General features: G+C 50.3%; 1 protein-coding gene across 9 annotated transcripts in view; it reads right to left on the reverse strand.

Moving 5' to 3' along the window:
* The window catches only part of DCTN1 (dynactin subunit 1), a 31,121-nt gene that overhangs the window by 7,050 nt on the left and 8,313 nt on the right, over positions 1–15,758 (reverse strand). For 2 of the 9 annotated variants that reach the window (XM_007970171.3, XM_007970172.3), the window contains exons 2-16: positions 9,820–10,065; positions 9,468–9,546; positions 9,250–9,284; positions 8,562–8,582; positions 6,152–6,169; positions 4,731–4,751; positions 3,337–3,528; positions 2,778–2,975; positions 2,416–2,620; positions 2,261–2,339; positions 1,981–2,140; positions 1,760–1,864; positions 1,076–1,267; positions 874–990; positions 503–655 (exon numbers count right to left, since the gene is read on the reverse strand). In XM_007970171.3, the coding sequence (XP_007968362.3) occupies positions 503–655; positions 874–990; positions 1,076–1,267; positions 1,760–1,864; positions 1,981–2,140; positions 2,261–2,339; positions 2,416–2,620; positions 2,778–2,975; positions 3,337–3,528; positions 4,731–4,751; positions 6,152–6,169; positions 8,562–8,582; positions 9,250–9,284; positions 9,468–9,546; positions 9,820–10,065 (1,821 nt within the window). Of the gene's footprint in view, positions 1–502; positions 656–873; positions 991–1,075; positions 1,268–1,759; positions 1,865–1,980; positions 2,141–2,260; positions 2,340–2,415; positions 2,621–2,777; positions 2,976–3,336; positions 3,529–4,730; positions 4,752–6,151; positions 8,489–8,561; positions 8,583–9,249; positions 9,285–9,467; positions 9,547–9,819; positions 10,066–11,834; positions 12,143–15,758 lie in introns of those variants that run through there. The other 7 variants (XM_007970176.3, XM_007970178.3, XM_007970179.3 and 4 more) reach the window with 6 other exon arrangements.

Consider the following 15,758-nt stretch of genomic DNA (forward strand, 5'->3'; position numbering starts at 1 on the left):
GGGGAGCATGGACACACATGGGAGAGAAAGCAGAAATAGCTCTTACCTGGGTGGGGAATCTCGCATGAGGAAAGGGTAGTGATGTGATTACTGGAGGTTGTGAGGAGTCAGGATGTAAAAACGAAAGGGTAGTGGGACCGGTGGAACCAAGGTCTTTCCTAACTTCAAGCTGCCACTCCTGCTATCTCTCCACCTAGAATGCTATCCTGCCAATCACCCCCAACGTTAACCCCCAGGCAGCTCGTGGCCCTCAGACAATGTTATTCCCTCAGTCACACCCTGTTCGCCTCTAAATCTCCAATTGTGCTCTCTCACAGAACCTATCTCTTCTTGAAAGCAAACCATTTGTAATATATATTCATCAGTGACTTTGCTGTGTTCCTCCACTACACCATAAACTCTTTGTGGGCAGAGACTCTGTTGTCTTCACTCAGCATCTTCAATGCCTGGTTCATGGCAAGTTCATTAGATTTCTGTGGAACATGTGATTGATTGGCTGTACCTTGCAAATGAGACGAGGCATGAGTAGCAGCACCAGAACGCAGTCATGGTCCCCACCTGGCCGAAGGAAGCTGTCAGGCATGAAGGCTGTCAGCAGGGACATGTGTCGGTTGGCCTGGGCCACCTCCATCTGCCTCAATTCCATCTCAATTGCCTGTGAGGTGAATAGAGAGGAAGACTCTTAGCCAGAGTTGAAAGAGCCCCAGAAATCCTATGCCTTGCTCCAGGAGATGCCTTGCTTCTAGGGCAAGCTCAGGCCAGAGTCTTCCAAACCACTACACAAAGCACCCCTTCCCCCAGGAATCTGAAGCCCAGAACCCCATACCAGTTCAACCCAGGCAGGGCTCCCTCAGACCCACCCACTTTCCTGACCTTGGCATGGGCCTTAGTCTCAGCAAACTTGATTTTGAAGTCAAAGGTCTCCGGAGGTGGCTGCTGTTGTCTCTCCACAGATGCTTCCTGTTGGTTTGTCAGTTCCCGATTCACATCCTAGAAGGAGAGACAATGAAGCACACCTGGGTCTTAAGGAAGCCCTGGGGTGATGGTGGGCAGACAGCAAGCAGTAGGCATGCACCTGAAGATGGGCGGTCAGCTGGCGGTACTTCTTAATGGTCTGCTGGTAGTCTGCAACCGTCTCCTGGGCTGCCTCCACACGCTTCTGGGCCTCACGAACCCGCGCGCCCGCCATGTCCAGCTGCTCCCGCAGCTCCAGTTCTGTCTCACGTGCATTCTCCTGCAGCTCGTCGTTCATCTCATTCATCGCTTCCTAGGACACCACACCACAGTTGGGGCAAAAGAAAGGCAGGGTTGGCTGGGCGCAGTGGCTCACACCTGTAATCCCAGCACTTTGGGAGGCCGAAGCGGGCTGATCATGAGGTCGAGATCGAGACTATGCTGGCCAACATGGTGAAACCCCATCTCTACTAAAAATACAAAAATTAGCTGGGTGTGGTGGCGCGTAACTGTAGTACCAGCTACTCGGGAGGCTGAGGCAGGAGAATCACTTGAACCTGGGAGGCGGAGGTTGCAGTGAGCCAAGATTATTGCACCACTGCCCTCCAGCCTGGCAACAGAGTGAGATGCCATCTTGGGGAAAAAAAAAAAATGGGCAGGGTCAGTGCAGCAAGCCCAGGCTGGGTCCCTCACTGCACACCCTGCTCAAAAAAGGCCAGGGGTCACATGTCAATCTTTTTCTCAGCAGGTCCCTTTCAAATACCCACCATCGGGGTCAGATGTCAGGGGTCTGCTCTTCTCTTACCAAGTCTCCCACAGTCTCCCTCAACTCGCGCACTTTCTCTTCCAGATTCAGGTTCCGATCTGTCAGCATCTCCACCATCTCCTCAGCACCCAGAGCAGCATCCACCTGTGTTACGGGGAGGATGGGGAGAAGGGCTGCTGGAAGGCACCTAGAAAGAGGAGGCACCAACTGACAGGAGAGTCAGGTGGGGGATTCTGGGTGAGGGGCTAGGCTCCCCAGACCTGCTCCTTGAGCTCATCAATGGTGCTCTCTGCCTGGCTTAGCTCCTCCTGCAGACGCTCCCGCTGCTGCCTCACAACTTCCAGTTCTTGGTTCTTCTTTTCCATGAGCTTCTGGAGCTTCACATGCTCCTGCTTCTCTGAGGAAGAAAGATCCCGCATCCTGCAGGGACATTAGGAAGACAGAAAGAGGAAAGCACATGTCAGAGTCTCTGGCGATGGGTGCTCTAATGCATTTGGAGACAGAAGAGTAAGCATCAGAGCCAAGCACTAAAGACCCTACCTCACCAGGGCATCCTTCAGGCGGGCGTTCTGCTCCTCAAGCTGCTTGAGCTGATAACTGGATGCAGCGCCATCTGAGCCTGGAGAAGACCATTAACACTTTCAGGCATGGTTCTCACTCGACCGTTTGGCCCCCAGCAGCTCTGGGCCCCTTACCCTTCTCTTCAATCTCAGCCTTGAGGATCTCTAAGTCAGTGGTGAGCTCGTCCACTCGCTCCTTCAGTGCCTCCACCTCCTGCTGCAGGGACTCAGCCCGCTCTTCAGCCATCTCCTTGTCCAAAGTGGCCATCTCAATGGCATCAGCAGTATCAGCCATCTCCTCCATATAACGTTCCTTTGCCTCCAGGGCCTCCTTGGCTTCCTGAGGAAGAGGTGGAGGTGGGAGAGGGTACAAGCACAGAGATGCCCCATGCCTCCCTTTCTCACGGTGTGTTCCAGGCTCCAGTTCCAGTCTAGTTTCTAGCATGCTTCCTTGGGTCTCAGGCCACCCCAGCCACCCACTTCATCCAGAGTCAAACCTTTCTCGCCTCCTTGAGGCGCCGCTGCAGGTCGGCCTGCTGCTCCTGCATTTTGCTCTTCCATTCCTGCACCTGCTCCAGTTGGATTTTGTGTTTCTCCAGCTCTTTTAGCTTTGCTTTGTCTTCTGCCCGTTTCAGTCTCAGGGTCTCTAGTTTTTCCTCCAGGTCCCGCACCTGAGCCCTTAGTCCCTCCTCCTCCTGCAAAGGAGAGGCCTCATGGTCTGTGCACAGCCCACCCCACCTCTCCACCAACACTGAGCTGGCGCAAAGAACACAATAAAGTGTGCAAACATCACCCAGCCCCAGGGTGGCCAAAAGTCAGTGGCATTAAGAACATCTGAGAGGAAACCGTGGCACAGTATATACGGGGAAAGTATGGCATAACAGCAAGAAAAGAAAGGGTGACTCAGTCAGTGGCAAGATATCCATAAGCTACGTCCTCACCCTTTCTGATCCAAGTTCTGGGTGTTTGCCAACCCCAGGAAATTTTCAAGACACAGCAGGTAGCCATAAGCCTCTGGGTATCTTGATTCTCCTTTATCCCTACCCCAGTCCTTACCTTGGAGGGGGAAGGAAGCGGGGGGACTGCTCCAGGAGAGGTGAGGGCCGGCGTGGGGATGATGGGTGCTGCCAGCGGAGTCTGAGCCGGGGTGCTGGGCTCACTGCTGCTCAGCTCACCTGCTGACGCTGAGCCAGAGGGGCCCAGGGAGCTACTGGCCCCAGCCACCCCAGTACTGGCTGGGCGGGTGGGCTATTCAGAGAGGGTAGAGGCAGACCAGAAAGAGAGCAGAGGATAGGGGTAGTAAGAGGAACAGAAACAGAATATGAGAATATGGCAAGGGAAGGAGACAGAGAAGAGAAAAACCAGAAAGAGAGTATCAAAGCACAGTGAGAACAGAGAATAATGAAGGGGACAAGGAAAATGATACAGAGAGGCAGAGAGAGATAGTGACAAAGGACGGGGGAGGAGGGAGGCAGAGGAGAGAGGGAGGAAAAGATAAGAGAAAGACATCATAAGATTATAAGGCTCCTCGCTTGACACTGACTCCACATTCCTCCTAGCTCTGGCACTACCCGTAAGAGCAGAATCCACTATTCCCTAGAACCCCCGTCTATGACCCACTTGTGATCATTCTAGCAACTTCATAATACTCTCAGTCCCATCCTTGCTCCAGGTTTATGCCCTTCACCCCTAGAGAGAAAAAGTACAATGTAATTTCCAGAGAAGGCACGGCCAAAAGTGGGGGTGCCAGGCTTTCTACCCCTGCTAAACCCTCTATGGGAGTCAAGCTGAATCTCCCTCTCTCAGTCTACTTCAGAAGACCCTGCAGGTAAAAGGGCCAAGGTGAAAGTTGTACCCCTAGACTCCCCCTTGAAACAACCCTTCTGTCATCTCCCCCAATCTGGCAACACTATCCAGGTCCCTGTGGGGCAGGGGAGGAGGTGAGCAGAGAAGCTGACCTGAAGTTCAAGTCCTGGAGCAGACAGGCCTGCCAATGTACTCAAAGTGCTGAGCCCCAAGGTCTCCCAGTGGGCTGACACTCAGAGACCATGTGCAATCCTCAGACATCCCCACCCAAAGCCTGTCACAGACACACTCACCTCCTTATCCGCTGACATTTTACATGGCCAAGTTCTTCATCTTTCTTCCAATCCCTCCCCTCAAAACAGGTCAAAATTCCCTTGTTCAAGAAAGCCTGCTTTGATTAACTACAACCCCATTCATTTCTCTTTTGCATTGAAGCTACTGGCTTAGACAACCTCCTAAAAGCCAAAAGCCATTTTCCCTAGGAGGTGCCTGCCAGCACTGCGAACCCCCACTTTCCTCTGAAGAGAACCTAGGATGCACTATGACCAACTTTCACTTGCTCATACACGTGCCCTCATACATGCACACGCCTGAAACGTGTGTGTTCACTCAGCAGTGGCTCACACAGGGGCCTGTTTTCTCACCTTGGGCCGCCGAGTTGTGGTCTGGACAGGCAACAGGAGCCAGAAGAGAAGTAGTCAGGAAAGAAAGGGCAATGGCAGAAAGACAGAGAGCAAAAGGGACAGCAATGAGAGCAGAAGAAGTAACAGGAATGGGGCTACAGTTAGCCACCCTCCCCCTAATCCCACTCCCTTCTCCCTTCAGTGAATCACTGTGTTCCTACTTCAGGAACCCAGAATTCCTGTTCCCCTTGGTTCCTGCTCCCACTTTTGTCCAATCCTTGCAGGCCTCACCCCTTCAGACACCCCGGAAATCCCAGAAGTCCATCTCTAGGCTGAGCCATAGAACAAGGAAGCAGCTAGTGAGAAGGTCCCAAGAGACCAGTCCTCCTGCAAACGATCTCTCCCACTCCAGTCCAGAGCCGGAGGCCCCGCCCAGCCACCACTCCCAAGGACTTTCCCAGGTCAGCCTCTTCCTTCAAGTGCTAGACTCTATACAGAACTCCCTAGAAACCCCATGTGACAAAAGTAATCTAAGCTCAGAAATGGGAGATCAGGTCCCTAGGGCAGAGCAATGCTGCTGTCCTCCCTCTCCCCAACCCCCTTCCCCAGAATCAGATCCTGCAGCAGTCCCCATCGCTAGGGAAGAGGGCTCAGGTGTCAGGACCATGAATATTGCATTAGCAGAAGCCCAGAGCTCAGCAAAGTAACCCCACCCAGCGGCAGGAAAGGAGGTGGGGGTGGGCAGCAGCACAGAAAAACTACAGCCCTAAATCAAATCTGGAAACCCTTCAGGTTACTGCAAAATGGTAAGTGGACAATTAACTCCAATTTCCAAATAGTGTTCTTGCTACCCAGTATCTCACTGCTCTAGTCAAGACAAGATTTGGCTTGGGCCTTATTTCCAGGATACACTGAGGCCAAGAAAACCAATTCCCACCCCTCCTACCCTGGGTTAAGCTTCCATAGCTGTGGGTCAAAAACTATTCTAGAGTTCCCATCCCACCCTGGTAAAGCGCTCTGACACAAACCCTGGGGGTTGGGGGATGCGGGGAGAACTAAGAGGTATTCTAGCAAAGGCTGGGTGAGGCAGGCAGGCCTGCTAGAGGCACTGAGATACCTGGGCCTGCTTCCCTAGGTTCTACCACAGGAAATCCTCCCAGATCCAGTATGCAGTAGAGGCTGCCTGAAGCCCAAGCCTGTGAGGCCACTGGGTATAAGGCCTGGAACACAGGCAGAGCCAAAAGCAGGCAAGGCCATAAGCAAATGCCTAGGGTGTGGGGCATAGTGGTGCCACACGACTCTCCCTAACCCACCTTCGTCCTCACCCGCCTCCCCTGACCAGGTAGACAGATGAAGTCAATCAGCCCCCACCCCCACCCCAGCAGCCTGCTGCCACCATTGCCCTGGCAACCCAGCAGCAGGACGAGAGCAAGCAAGAGTACCTTTCGGGCTGTCGGTGCCTGTCTCATCATTGCAGAAAACCAAAGAAAGCAAGGAGAGGAAAGAGAAGGGACAGAGGAGGATAGACAAACACACAGAGGAAGGACAGACGAAGGGAGGGAGGGCAAGAGACCGAACAGAGGGAAAGGCGGCGGAGACAGGAGATTAGTGCATCAAATCCCAACAATGCAGCCTCAGCTTCCCGGTGCCGCAGCTTCCCAGCCTGCAAACGGCCGCCGCTCTGACACAGAGGCCCCCGCAGATGTGCAGCTAGATCGCCAGGCTCTGGCAGGCACCGGAGCGGTGCCTGGCCCAGTTCACCAGCTTAGGCTGATGGCAGCCTCAGTGGCCGCAGCACCAGCTCCACCTGACGTCATGCACCCACCCTCCTCTGCTCCATGGGGGTGGAGCCACTGCTCCTCAGTCACCTAGCAACCGTCTAGGGCTTTGCTGGCTCCTCCTCCTCATGATGGTCATGCGCAGAGCTTGTCCTGCTTCTTTCTCCAAAGAACAGGTTCTGGCTCCTCTCTTCCCTCCCTTGCCTACCCCCAAGAGCGTGCTCCAAAAAACTGGGGCAGAGGCTATCCCAGAAATGGCACTCTATGGGGCCAGGGCATCACTGGGCAGGGACACAGGGCCTCTCTGCTCCAGCAGTCTCTCTCATCATACTCACACTCTGCCCCTACCCCAACCCATCCATAGCCCCATTAACTCCACTTCTGTCTCTTATACAACCTGGCAACACCCTTACAGTCTCTCATCTGGTGCACACACACATCTAGAGTGCCCCTCCAGCAATAGGACTCAGCTCTGAGGAGCACACACAGTGACTAAGAAACCCTGGGGAACATGCATCTGGGTAGCAGCAGTTCTAATGACTGTTGGGCTCCTCTCCAACCATCCCCTGGTTGTAGACAGGTTAAAGCCTGTCTCTAAAGGGTTTCCAAAAAGAACTAAGCACTCTGCAGAGACATCTGAGTTTTCTTCTGCCTTCCCCTTCAAAGCACATTCTTTTGCTCTGGAACCAGCTCCCTGATCCACATGGGTGAGAGCAGGGGCCCTAGGCTAAGTGATCTGCTTTGAAAAAAACTACTGGAGAGGAAGACTGGGGTGCCCCGGGGTGGGGGCACTCAACTGTCTGATTGACACTTTCCAACATGAGTGCAGAAGGGCAGCATGGGTGGCCTAGCCTGGGCTTTCCCACATTTCCCCAGGCAGCTGCCAAAGCCCCTGGTCAGACCAGGCTGTGGAAAGAACTCCATAAATATAAGACCATAGTTTCATGCTCTTCTCTATTCAAGGCCTGAGGTGAAATGGAAACCCCAACCAGGAGACAATAATCAAAGGACAAAGCCAAGTTTCTATGACTCTGAAATGGGCCCAGGATCCTTCACAGCACTATTTTCTTTATATCCCCATTTCCAACCAAAGCAATGGTTGTGGTCTCTACCATGGCAAGACTTCAAAGTGAGGACCCATCACCAACCAGGAGCTGGTTTCCTCCTGAAAAAGGCGATGTTTTCCTCTCCCCTCCCACAGCCCCAATCCAGCAGCTCTCCATGCAATGTCAGAAAGGCCTGAGATAGGCTGACAACAAGGAAATCATAGAATTGTACATACAACACAGTACATACAGGCCAGACAGGCACATGCAGGTCAAAAAGAGCTTGGGCAGAGGCCCAAGGCAAGGGCTGGTATGAGGAAGTGGTCATGGCAGCAATCTAAGAGTTTAAAGAGTCTGTGGTGGGGAGGGGAGGGAAGGTGACATGATTGAGCCCCACTCCAATGATGGTTGATGAAAGGCTGCAAGGGGTAGGAGGTAGGCCTCAGGCACACCACCAGAGGGGGAAGGAGGCAGGGACAGACTGATGGGGCAGAGTTGCAGGGTGTGGGGATATTTATGGCAGTGCCCATCCAGAGGCAGGCACATGAAGTCTCTTAGGTTTTCCAGCTTGGGACTGTTCTTACCCTATGCTCTGTTCTCTGACCTCCCATCTCCTTGCAAAACCCCATCACTTGGTATCTTCCTCAGTCCCATTCCCCCAGTCTATCCTTCTACGGTTGTCCAAGCTCGGGCTAAGCGAGAACCCACTGTAACCCAGTAAATGATCTATTTCACACTGCTGCTATTTACATTCAAATGCTTACAGTTTTTGACTGGGGAATCTTTGACTTGGAGTCCTGGGGCAGAGAGAATCATCCCTAATGAGTGCTACCTGGACGTGGACACTGAGCCTGAAGTTCTTGCACTCTTCAAAGGAACTCTGAAAGCCAAGGCCACCATTTCCTCTGGCCATCCCAGCCCAAGGTCACACACACACACAGGCATGCAGCAGCCCAAGGACATGCAGGACAGCTGGGGAAGGGGCTCATGGCTCCCATCCACCCAGGCACAAATAGTAAACACACCACCTTCTTAGGCTTCAGTCCCCGCTGCATGAGGAGTAGGAAAGGGCAGAGTTAGAGAACAGATGTCCTGGGCATAGGTGTTAAGACCAACTCAGGCATACACAGGTTAGGCTGGGGTAGGGGGTTGTCAGGGTGAAATGAGTAGTCCCTCAAAGATCAGCTTCCATGATGTTCACCCCTTGGCCCAGAGAAGCTACAGAGTCTACAGCCCCACCTCACACACCCTGCACGGAGTATCAGAGAGGAACTAGGAAGCACCCTCTGCATCCAGCTTAAAACAGGAGGTAGAGGGTCCGACTCCTTGCCATTCACTTGTGAATAGGAGATTGCTTCTTCCTCTATCTTCTACCTTAACCTTACCCTCAGACCCTTTAGATGTTGGCATCTTTGGGTTCCAAAAGGTAGGAAGTTGGCTACACTACTTGGGTTAGACCTGTCCTTCCTATCACCCTCAGCTCAATCTCATTTGACCCTGAACTTATGGAGCCTATGAGTTTTTCCCTGCTACCACCTTTACTATAACTCTAATGCAGAAATTAATTCCCAGAAAGCCTCCTTCTTAGGGAAGCTGGAGAGATTTGAAGGCAACTCAGACTTACCTACTACTTCTACCTGCCTAGCACTGGGTATCCCCCATATTTCTCCTTCCCCTCCCTTTATTACTCCCCATTTCCACCCCCAAACCACTCACCAGTTTGCTAGTCTTTGCAGTTGTATCAGTTCCCTCTGTAGAAAGCAAACAGAAACAAAGTGTGTACTTGTATAGAGAGGTAGGGGGAGATAATAATAAAGGAATATGGTGGTGATGGAAAAAGAATCTTAGGATCTACTGTGGCCCCATGTTATGAGGAGAAGCCCTGGGGACTCCTCCTGACTATGAGGAGGCAACTTCAAGTGGGTGGTTGTTACCTCTTTTGAGGACTTTTGAAGCAGAAGAATCGGGTGTCTCTGGGGAAGTAGTGTCTGCTCCATCTTCAAATACCTGGATCTGAGGCCAGATTCAATATAGCCAGATCAATAGATTCAATATAGCCAGATCAAGGATGGCTGTAATATGGGCCCCTCCCCAGGCTCCAAGCAAATCAAGAGTACAGGGCAGCTTCCCTAAGGATGGATCTCGAATCTTCCCTTCCCCACTACCTTCCACTCTCCCAACCAGAGGCTTATGCCCATGCTCAGGAAAAGGAAGTACCAACACATCAGCTGCACATGCAACAGACATGTGCACACATGCACACACACAGAAGAAGGGCGTGAATACCTGGGACTGGCGCACAAAGATGCCATGCCCTTCATCACAAGTGAAGTACTTCCTTCCTTGAACAGTTCCATCATTTTTGCCCTTTGCTTCATCCAGAATCACGCCTACCCATTTGCCAGTAGCAAAGAGTGTGGCTCCAACATAGGCCACAGTGCCTCGGTGGCCTTTTCCAATCACTTCTACACGGGAGCCCACCCGCAGAGGCCGGGCGCTTGCCTCTGCACTCATCCTGCTGCCGCTGGGCGTCTGAAAGAAAGACACAGGTAAACATAGACAGTTAGAGGCCTCAGATCAAAGGTGGCATTCTTATGTATAAGAAATGCCTCAGCCAAGATGCTGGACTGAAAAACAACCAGAATCATTTTCTTAAACCCCATTTGCAGAATTGGGTGGACCTCCAAATTCCCCTCTGAAAAAATGTCAGTGATATTCTCTTCTAAGATTTCTCCAAATTCCTCTGGAATCTGCTAGAATTTTTAAGGGTTTATATATTTTTTATAACAAATCAGAATTCATTGATCAGTCTGTGAATGTCACCACATGGCTGCTTTCTCAGGAGCACTGCCTCCTTAATTCTCCTCTCAGGAAGGGAATTAAGCTCACGCAAATAACTCAGTTTAGACCAGGCTCCCCACAACCCAATGCCCTGACTCAGGAGTCTGAGCTGGGAAGACAGGCAATTCAGTGGGTGAACCTACAGAATTCTGTTTCCCCTTCCACTGTCACTTGTCTCCTTTGTGTTTCAAATGGTTTTCTTAGGCCTCATCCTTTCAGAGGCACACAACTGTGCCTCCTTCCAGACCCTTAAGTCACCACCTCTTCTTCCCGATCTGACTTCTCCCATCCCCATCCACAACCCACCATGAAACCCCAGATGCTTCACCACAGCCCATTCAACCATTCAACTCCTTTCTACCCGGCCTGAGTCTTGTTTGGTCAACTCTCTATCCCCAAGTTCTGGAGATTCTTCTCCATGCTATTTTGCTATAAAAAGGAAAACACAGGCCAAGTAAATTGGGTGGATCTACCCCTCACTCTGTTCCCAAGACTCTGCTCAGTGGTCCAAATGAATGGTTTATCACTCCACAGATGGGCAAGGCAAAAGAACAGACTAAGACACTTTCCTTGGGCAGCTCTCAGCTTCTGGCACACCCAGGATGACTGAACACAATAGAAAATTAGGTCCCAAATAGGCCCATGGTTTAGAAGAAAATCACACTTGTCATTTTTAGCAATAGCAACTCCATGAACCAGGGGCCTTGCAGCAAACAGATGAATGAGGCATGATGAAGTGATACCATCATCCTAAAGACTCTATGGGAGTCCCTTCTGATACTCTCATTCATAATAGCTTCAGAAGGGAGCCCTAGCAGAGCCATGGAAGAGCCAGGACACCTCCCAACCTGTCGTTGCCTAATTCCCTTCCCCAAAGAGCTCATCCAGGAAGGTGAGGATATAGTTCCCAGAGGTTCCAGGATCTCAAATCACACCTGGAACAGCAGGATGGCTCTCACGGACCTGATAATAAAAGGAATTGCCAGTGATATAAAAGGCTGAACCCAAAGTCAGAGACTCCCCCACTTTCCAACCCCAATAAGCCTCTCAGAACCAGGGGGCCACAACAGTAGCTACAGATTCAGTCTCAGAAGAGAAAGAAAGCAAGTAACAAATAACAAAGCAGCTCTTAAGAAAGGCTTTACTATAAGACCTCTCTGACACATCATCCCCATTCTGAGTCCCCAGGATAATCTGGACCCCCTCAGGAGCCCCTGGTATGAGGGCCAATTAGAGTCAGAGGTCAGGCCTTGCTAGTCCCCATTTAGGGATCAACTCTGTAAAGGGAAGCCTGTCCAGCCTTACACCACCAGGGCTTCGAGGGCTCCTTAGAAAACACAGTCTGAGTGCCCCCAGCTGAGCTCCAGCCTATCTCCCCAGCCCCCACACCAATGATGTCCACAGGCACCCAGGCCTTCCCCAGCAGCCCTCCAGGGCCATCCCAGATTAGGGCCACTTACCCGGGTGTACACGTGCCTCTTGCTCTGTGCCATGTTGCTCACCCGGCCTCTACCCCCTCCCCCAGCTGGCCAAAGACAGAGAGAAAAGGTAGAAACCTAGGCAGGAGGGTCAGGGCGCTGGGCCCTCATAGAGGGACACAGGAGTCGTCAGACACAGCCCTCCCCAGTCCATGGGCCTCACTCGGTGGCCTACACGGGTAGGGGTGGGGGCAGTGATGGGGGCTGAGGAGCAAGTCCCCTCTGCTGCCTGAGGATTCCTGAACCCAGAGACACAGAATCCTGCTTGCCAGCTGATGAGTCTCACTCTGCGCTAGTGCTGCTCTAGACTTGTCAGGAACCGTGCTAGCCTCTGGGTCCTAGTGCCCCCCTGCTTCACCTGGGCCAGGGACTGAGGGCTGGGCCTACGCCACAGACCCTCAGCACTCACCTCTCGAGTATACTGTCCTAGGGCTGGGAACAGTCTTGACAGGTCCTCCTAGTCTGTACCCACTCACCATCACTGTTCCCCTGTCCCCCAGGATGTAAGGCCTTAGCAGGCCCATAAGCATCAAGTGACACTTCAAAGTGATCAGCTGCCTAGGGCCTCCACACAGCCAAAATAAGGGTCTCTCATCCACCTTTCTGGTGCTCTTCTCTCTCCCTCCCCTCTCTAAACTCTGGACTCAGGGTCCAAATTCATGTGATTAGGGCCTGGATTTCAATCTCAAACTGAGCCAGAGGAGGTAGGACCTGCCCAACAGGCAGCAAGGGAAGGGCAGTAATGGAGGCAACTTCACACACATAGCAAAGCAAGCCAAGTACCCCCGCCCCCTCCCACAAGGCTGGCAAAGTTGCCACAGTCACTCTTCACCCTTTATGGTTGTTATAAGGGGCCAGGTTGTAAAACCCAAGAATATCAGACTCAACTGCATTACTAAAGGCAGTAGTCAAAAGCAGAGAGCCCTTCTTTCTTCTTGTAGCACAAGGCCCAGTCTACCTCAGCCATCTGCCCCTTGTACTCTTGGCCTTGCCTCCTAGCATCTCAGACCCGATGAAATGGTTTATTTTCTACGATTCTGTATTTTACAAAAATTCTTCAATAACCATGTATTACTTTTACAATTAAAATTGTTTAATTTAATAAGATTATGCATTCTAATGAGAGGTCTCCAAGGGACTATGTAACCATACTGCTTTCATTCACTGGCCCATCTATCTTGGGCTAGGAACCAAAAGACCAGGGTCCCTGCCCCTACACAGTCAACAAGGTTGGCCTAGGGTCTGACCTATGGCTCCACTGAGTATGGTATGGATCTAGTTCCCTTGGGCCTAGGGACGCCTGTCTTTTCTGTACTGGGCTTACTTCATTGGCAGAACAGTGACTTCACCCCACTCTACCCTCCTAAGATAGGCCAGGTAGCCCAACAGTAGAATGATAGCCAACATTCAGAAATATAGCCCCAAAAAACAATTCCATATCTTCAGTCCTGGCCAGACCCCCTAGGAAATCATCTCTCTCCTCCTTGCAAAATCTCCATGTTTCCCCCTCCTTTCCCTATTCACCATTACACAGGTGGGCAAGGCCAGGCACGTCCTTGCAGCCTGGACCTCACATGTTCGGGGCACTTCACAGTCTACCTTAAAAAAAAGACATTTTATAGAACCATGGTTGAGTACTGGTTCTAGACTCAAGCTACTTTCCTGGCTTTACCACTTGGTAGCTACATAAACTTGGTCTAGTTACTTAACATCTCTATGCCTCAATTTCCTCATCTGCCATGGGGAAGTAACAAAGAACATATTTCAGAGAGGTATCGTGAGGATTAGCTGAGATAATCCATACAAAGCATCCAGAACACCGCCTGGTATTTAATAAGTGCTAAATAAAAGTTAGCTAAAAACAATGTCATCATATATGGACATTAAAATAACCCCACTGAGAGGTTGGCCAGGGATGATGCTGACAAGGCAACTGAGGCTTTGAGAACTGAGCAACTTCCCTGAAGTTACACAGGCTGTGAGGAGTAGAGCCAAAACTGGAAACAACCTGACCCAGAGCCCTCTGTGCTTTCTACTACCCCTCACCATTACCACAAACATCTCTAGGCTTCCAACGCACTGCTCTTCCTGTAGGCCACACTGCCTTCAAAAATTCAAAAGAGCTCAGATCTAAAAATAGCCTCACAACTCACTAACCACATAGGTATCAACAGTCCCCCAACTTCTTGCAATCTGTTTATTTTCCTATGAAATGGAAATAATATCTGCCATATCTACGTCAGTATTATGAGGTTCAAAAAAGCTAAAGCATATACAAGAACCTTGTAGGCCAGGCGTGGTGGCTCATGCCTGTAATCCCAACACTTTGGGAGGCTGAGGCAGGTGGCTCACTTGAGACCAGGAGTTCAAGACCAGCCTGGCTGACATGGCAAAACCCCATCTCTACTAAAAATACAAAAATGGGCTGGGTATGGTGGCGCATGCCTATAATCCCAGCTACTTGAGAGACTTTAGGCGTGAGAATCGCTTGAAGCCGGGAGGTGAAGGTTGCAGTGAGCCAAGATTGCACCACTGCACTCCAGCCAGGGTGACAGACTGAGACTCAAAAAAAAAAAAAAAAAGTGCCTTGTAAAAAGTACAGAAATTATAGAAGTGCAAAGAATTACCTGACATGATACTAAATGGTATACACAGCTACACAATAAATATCATAAGAAATTATAGAGAGAGGTAAATTAGAAAGAAAGGGAGTACCTAAGCATGCCTTGAATTATGGGGATTTTAGAAAGTATGTGGAAAGGCCTAGAAAGCCCTGTAAGTTGTGAACACAGTATGAATAGAGGCAGAAATAACTTGGCTTGACCAGGGAATAGTAAAGAATACTGGCTTAGCTGAAGTAACGAATTCTAGATGAGTTATTCTATCAAACTATAAGGTTTTTGAAGCATAGCCCCCACCTTTTCTTCTTTATGATCCAATAGCCAGTACATAGCTCATGGTCAAATATTTATTGAATAAATAAACATCTTAACATTGCAATGTACTGGGAGGTAACTGTGGGTAGGCAAGAAGTTTAACATCAGGCAAACATAGATGGACTTGATCCAATAATCACAGGAAGGCAGTCCTGTTCCTGAGCAGGAGACAGCATAGTGAAAACTATTTTAGGAAGATCAAACTGATGACACCTGCAGGATGGAGTGCAAGCAGGAGCAACCTGGCAAAGACAGGAATAACAGCAAGGAGGCTGCTGCAATAGTGAACACAGGGCAAGGAAGGCCTGAACCAGGATCAGGAGAGTGAGAAGAAAGAGGCCAATTCAGAGACAGTACCAAAAAAGCCCTGAGAAGGCCCTGTAATAGATCAAACATGAGGAAAGAGGCAGCAGGCCTACACGGGCTCTGGAGACAGACCTGAATACACCTTTGGTTCTCCTCTGAGCAAGATATTTAACTTCCTGAGCCCTGGTTACCTCAACTGCAAAAAGGAAGAAATAATGTTACCTCACAGGGACATTTTGAAGATTAAATAAGATTTAAATAAAGCATTTAGCACAATGTCTGTGTGCTCAGCAAATGGCAGATAACATCTTCATTATTTTAAGGGACTATCCATGATGACTTGCACACAGTAGGAACTCAAATGCTGCAAGGATAAATGGATGGGTCAATGAATGCATGAATAAGTAAATTAATAAACTCAGGAAATTTTCAAGCATGAGAAATGTAATAATTGAAATATTAACAGAATTGAAGAAATGGGAGGGGAAACAACATGTTAGGAGAGAGAAAATGCATCCCGTTCTTAGGGCCTTCTCTGGGGAAAACTTAATTGTATACACGAATACATGCACTTCACTATCTCCTTCAAAAATGAACCTGTGATGGTAGCCAAAACAGATTCCATTCTCTCCATTCCACAGATGATAGAACTGTGTCTCAGAAG

Source organism: Chlorocebus sabaeus, chromosome 14, assembly GCF_047675955.1.
Source record: "Chlorocebus sabaeus isolate Y175 chromosome 14, mChlSab1.0.hap1, whole genome shotgun sequence".
NCBI classification, from domain to species: Eukaryota; Metazoa; Chordata; class Mammalia; order Primates; family Cercopithecidae; genus Chlorocebus; species Chlorocebus sabaeus.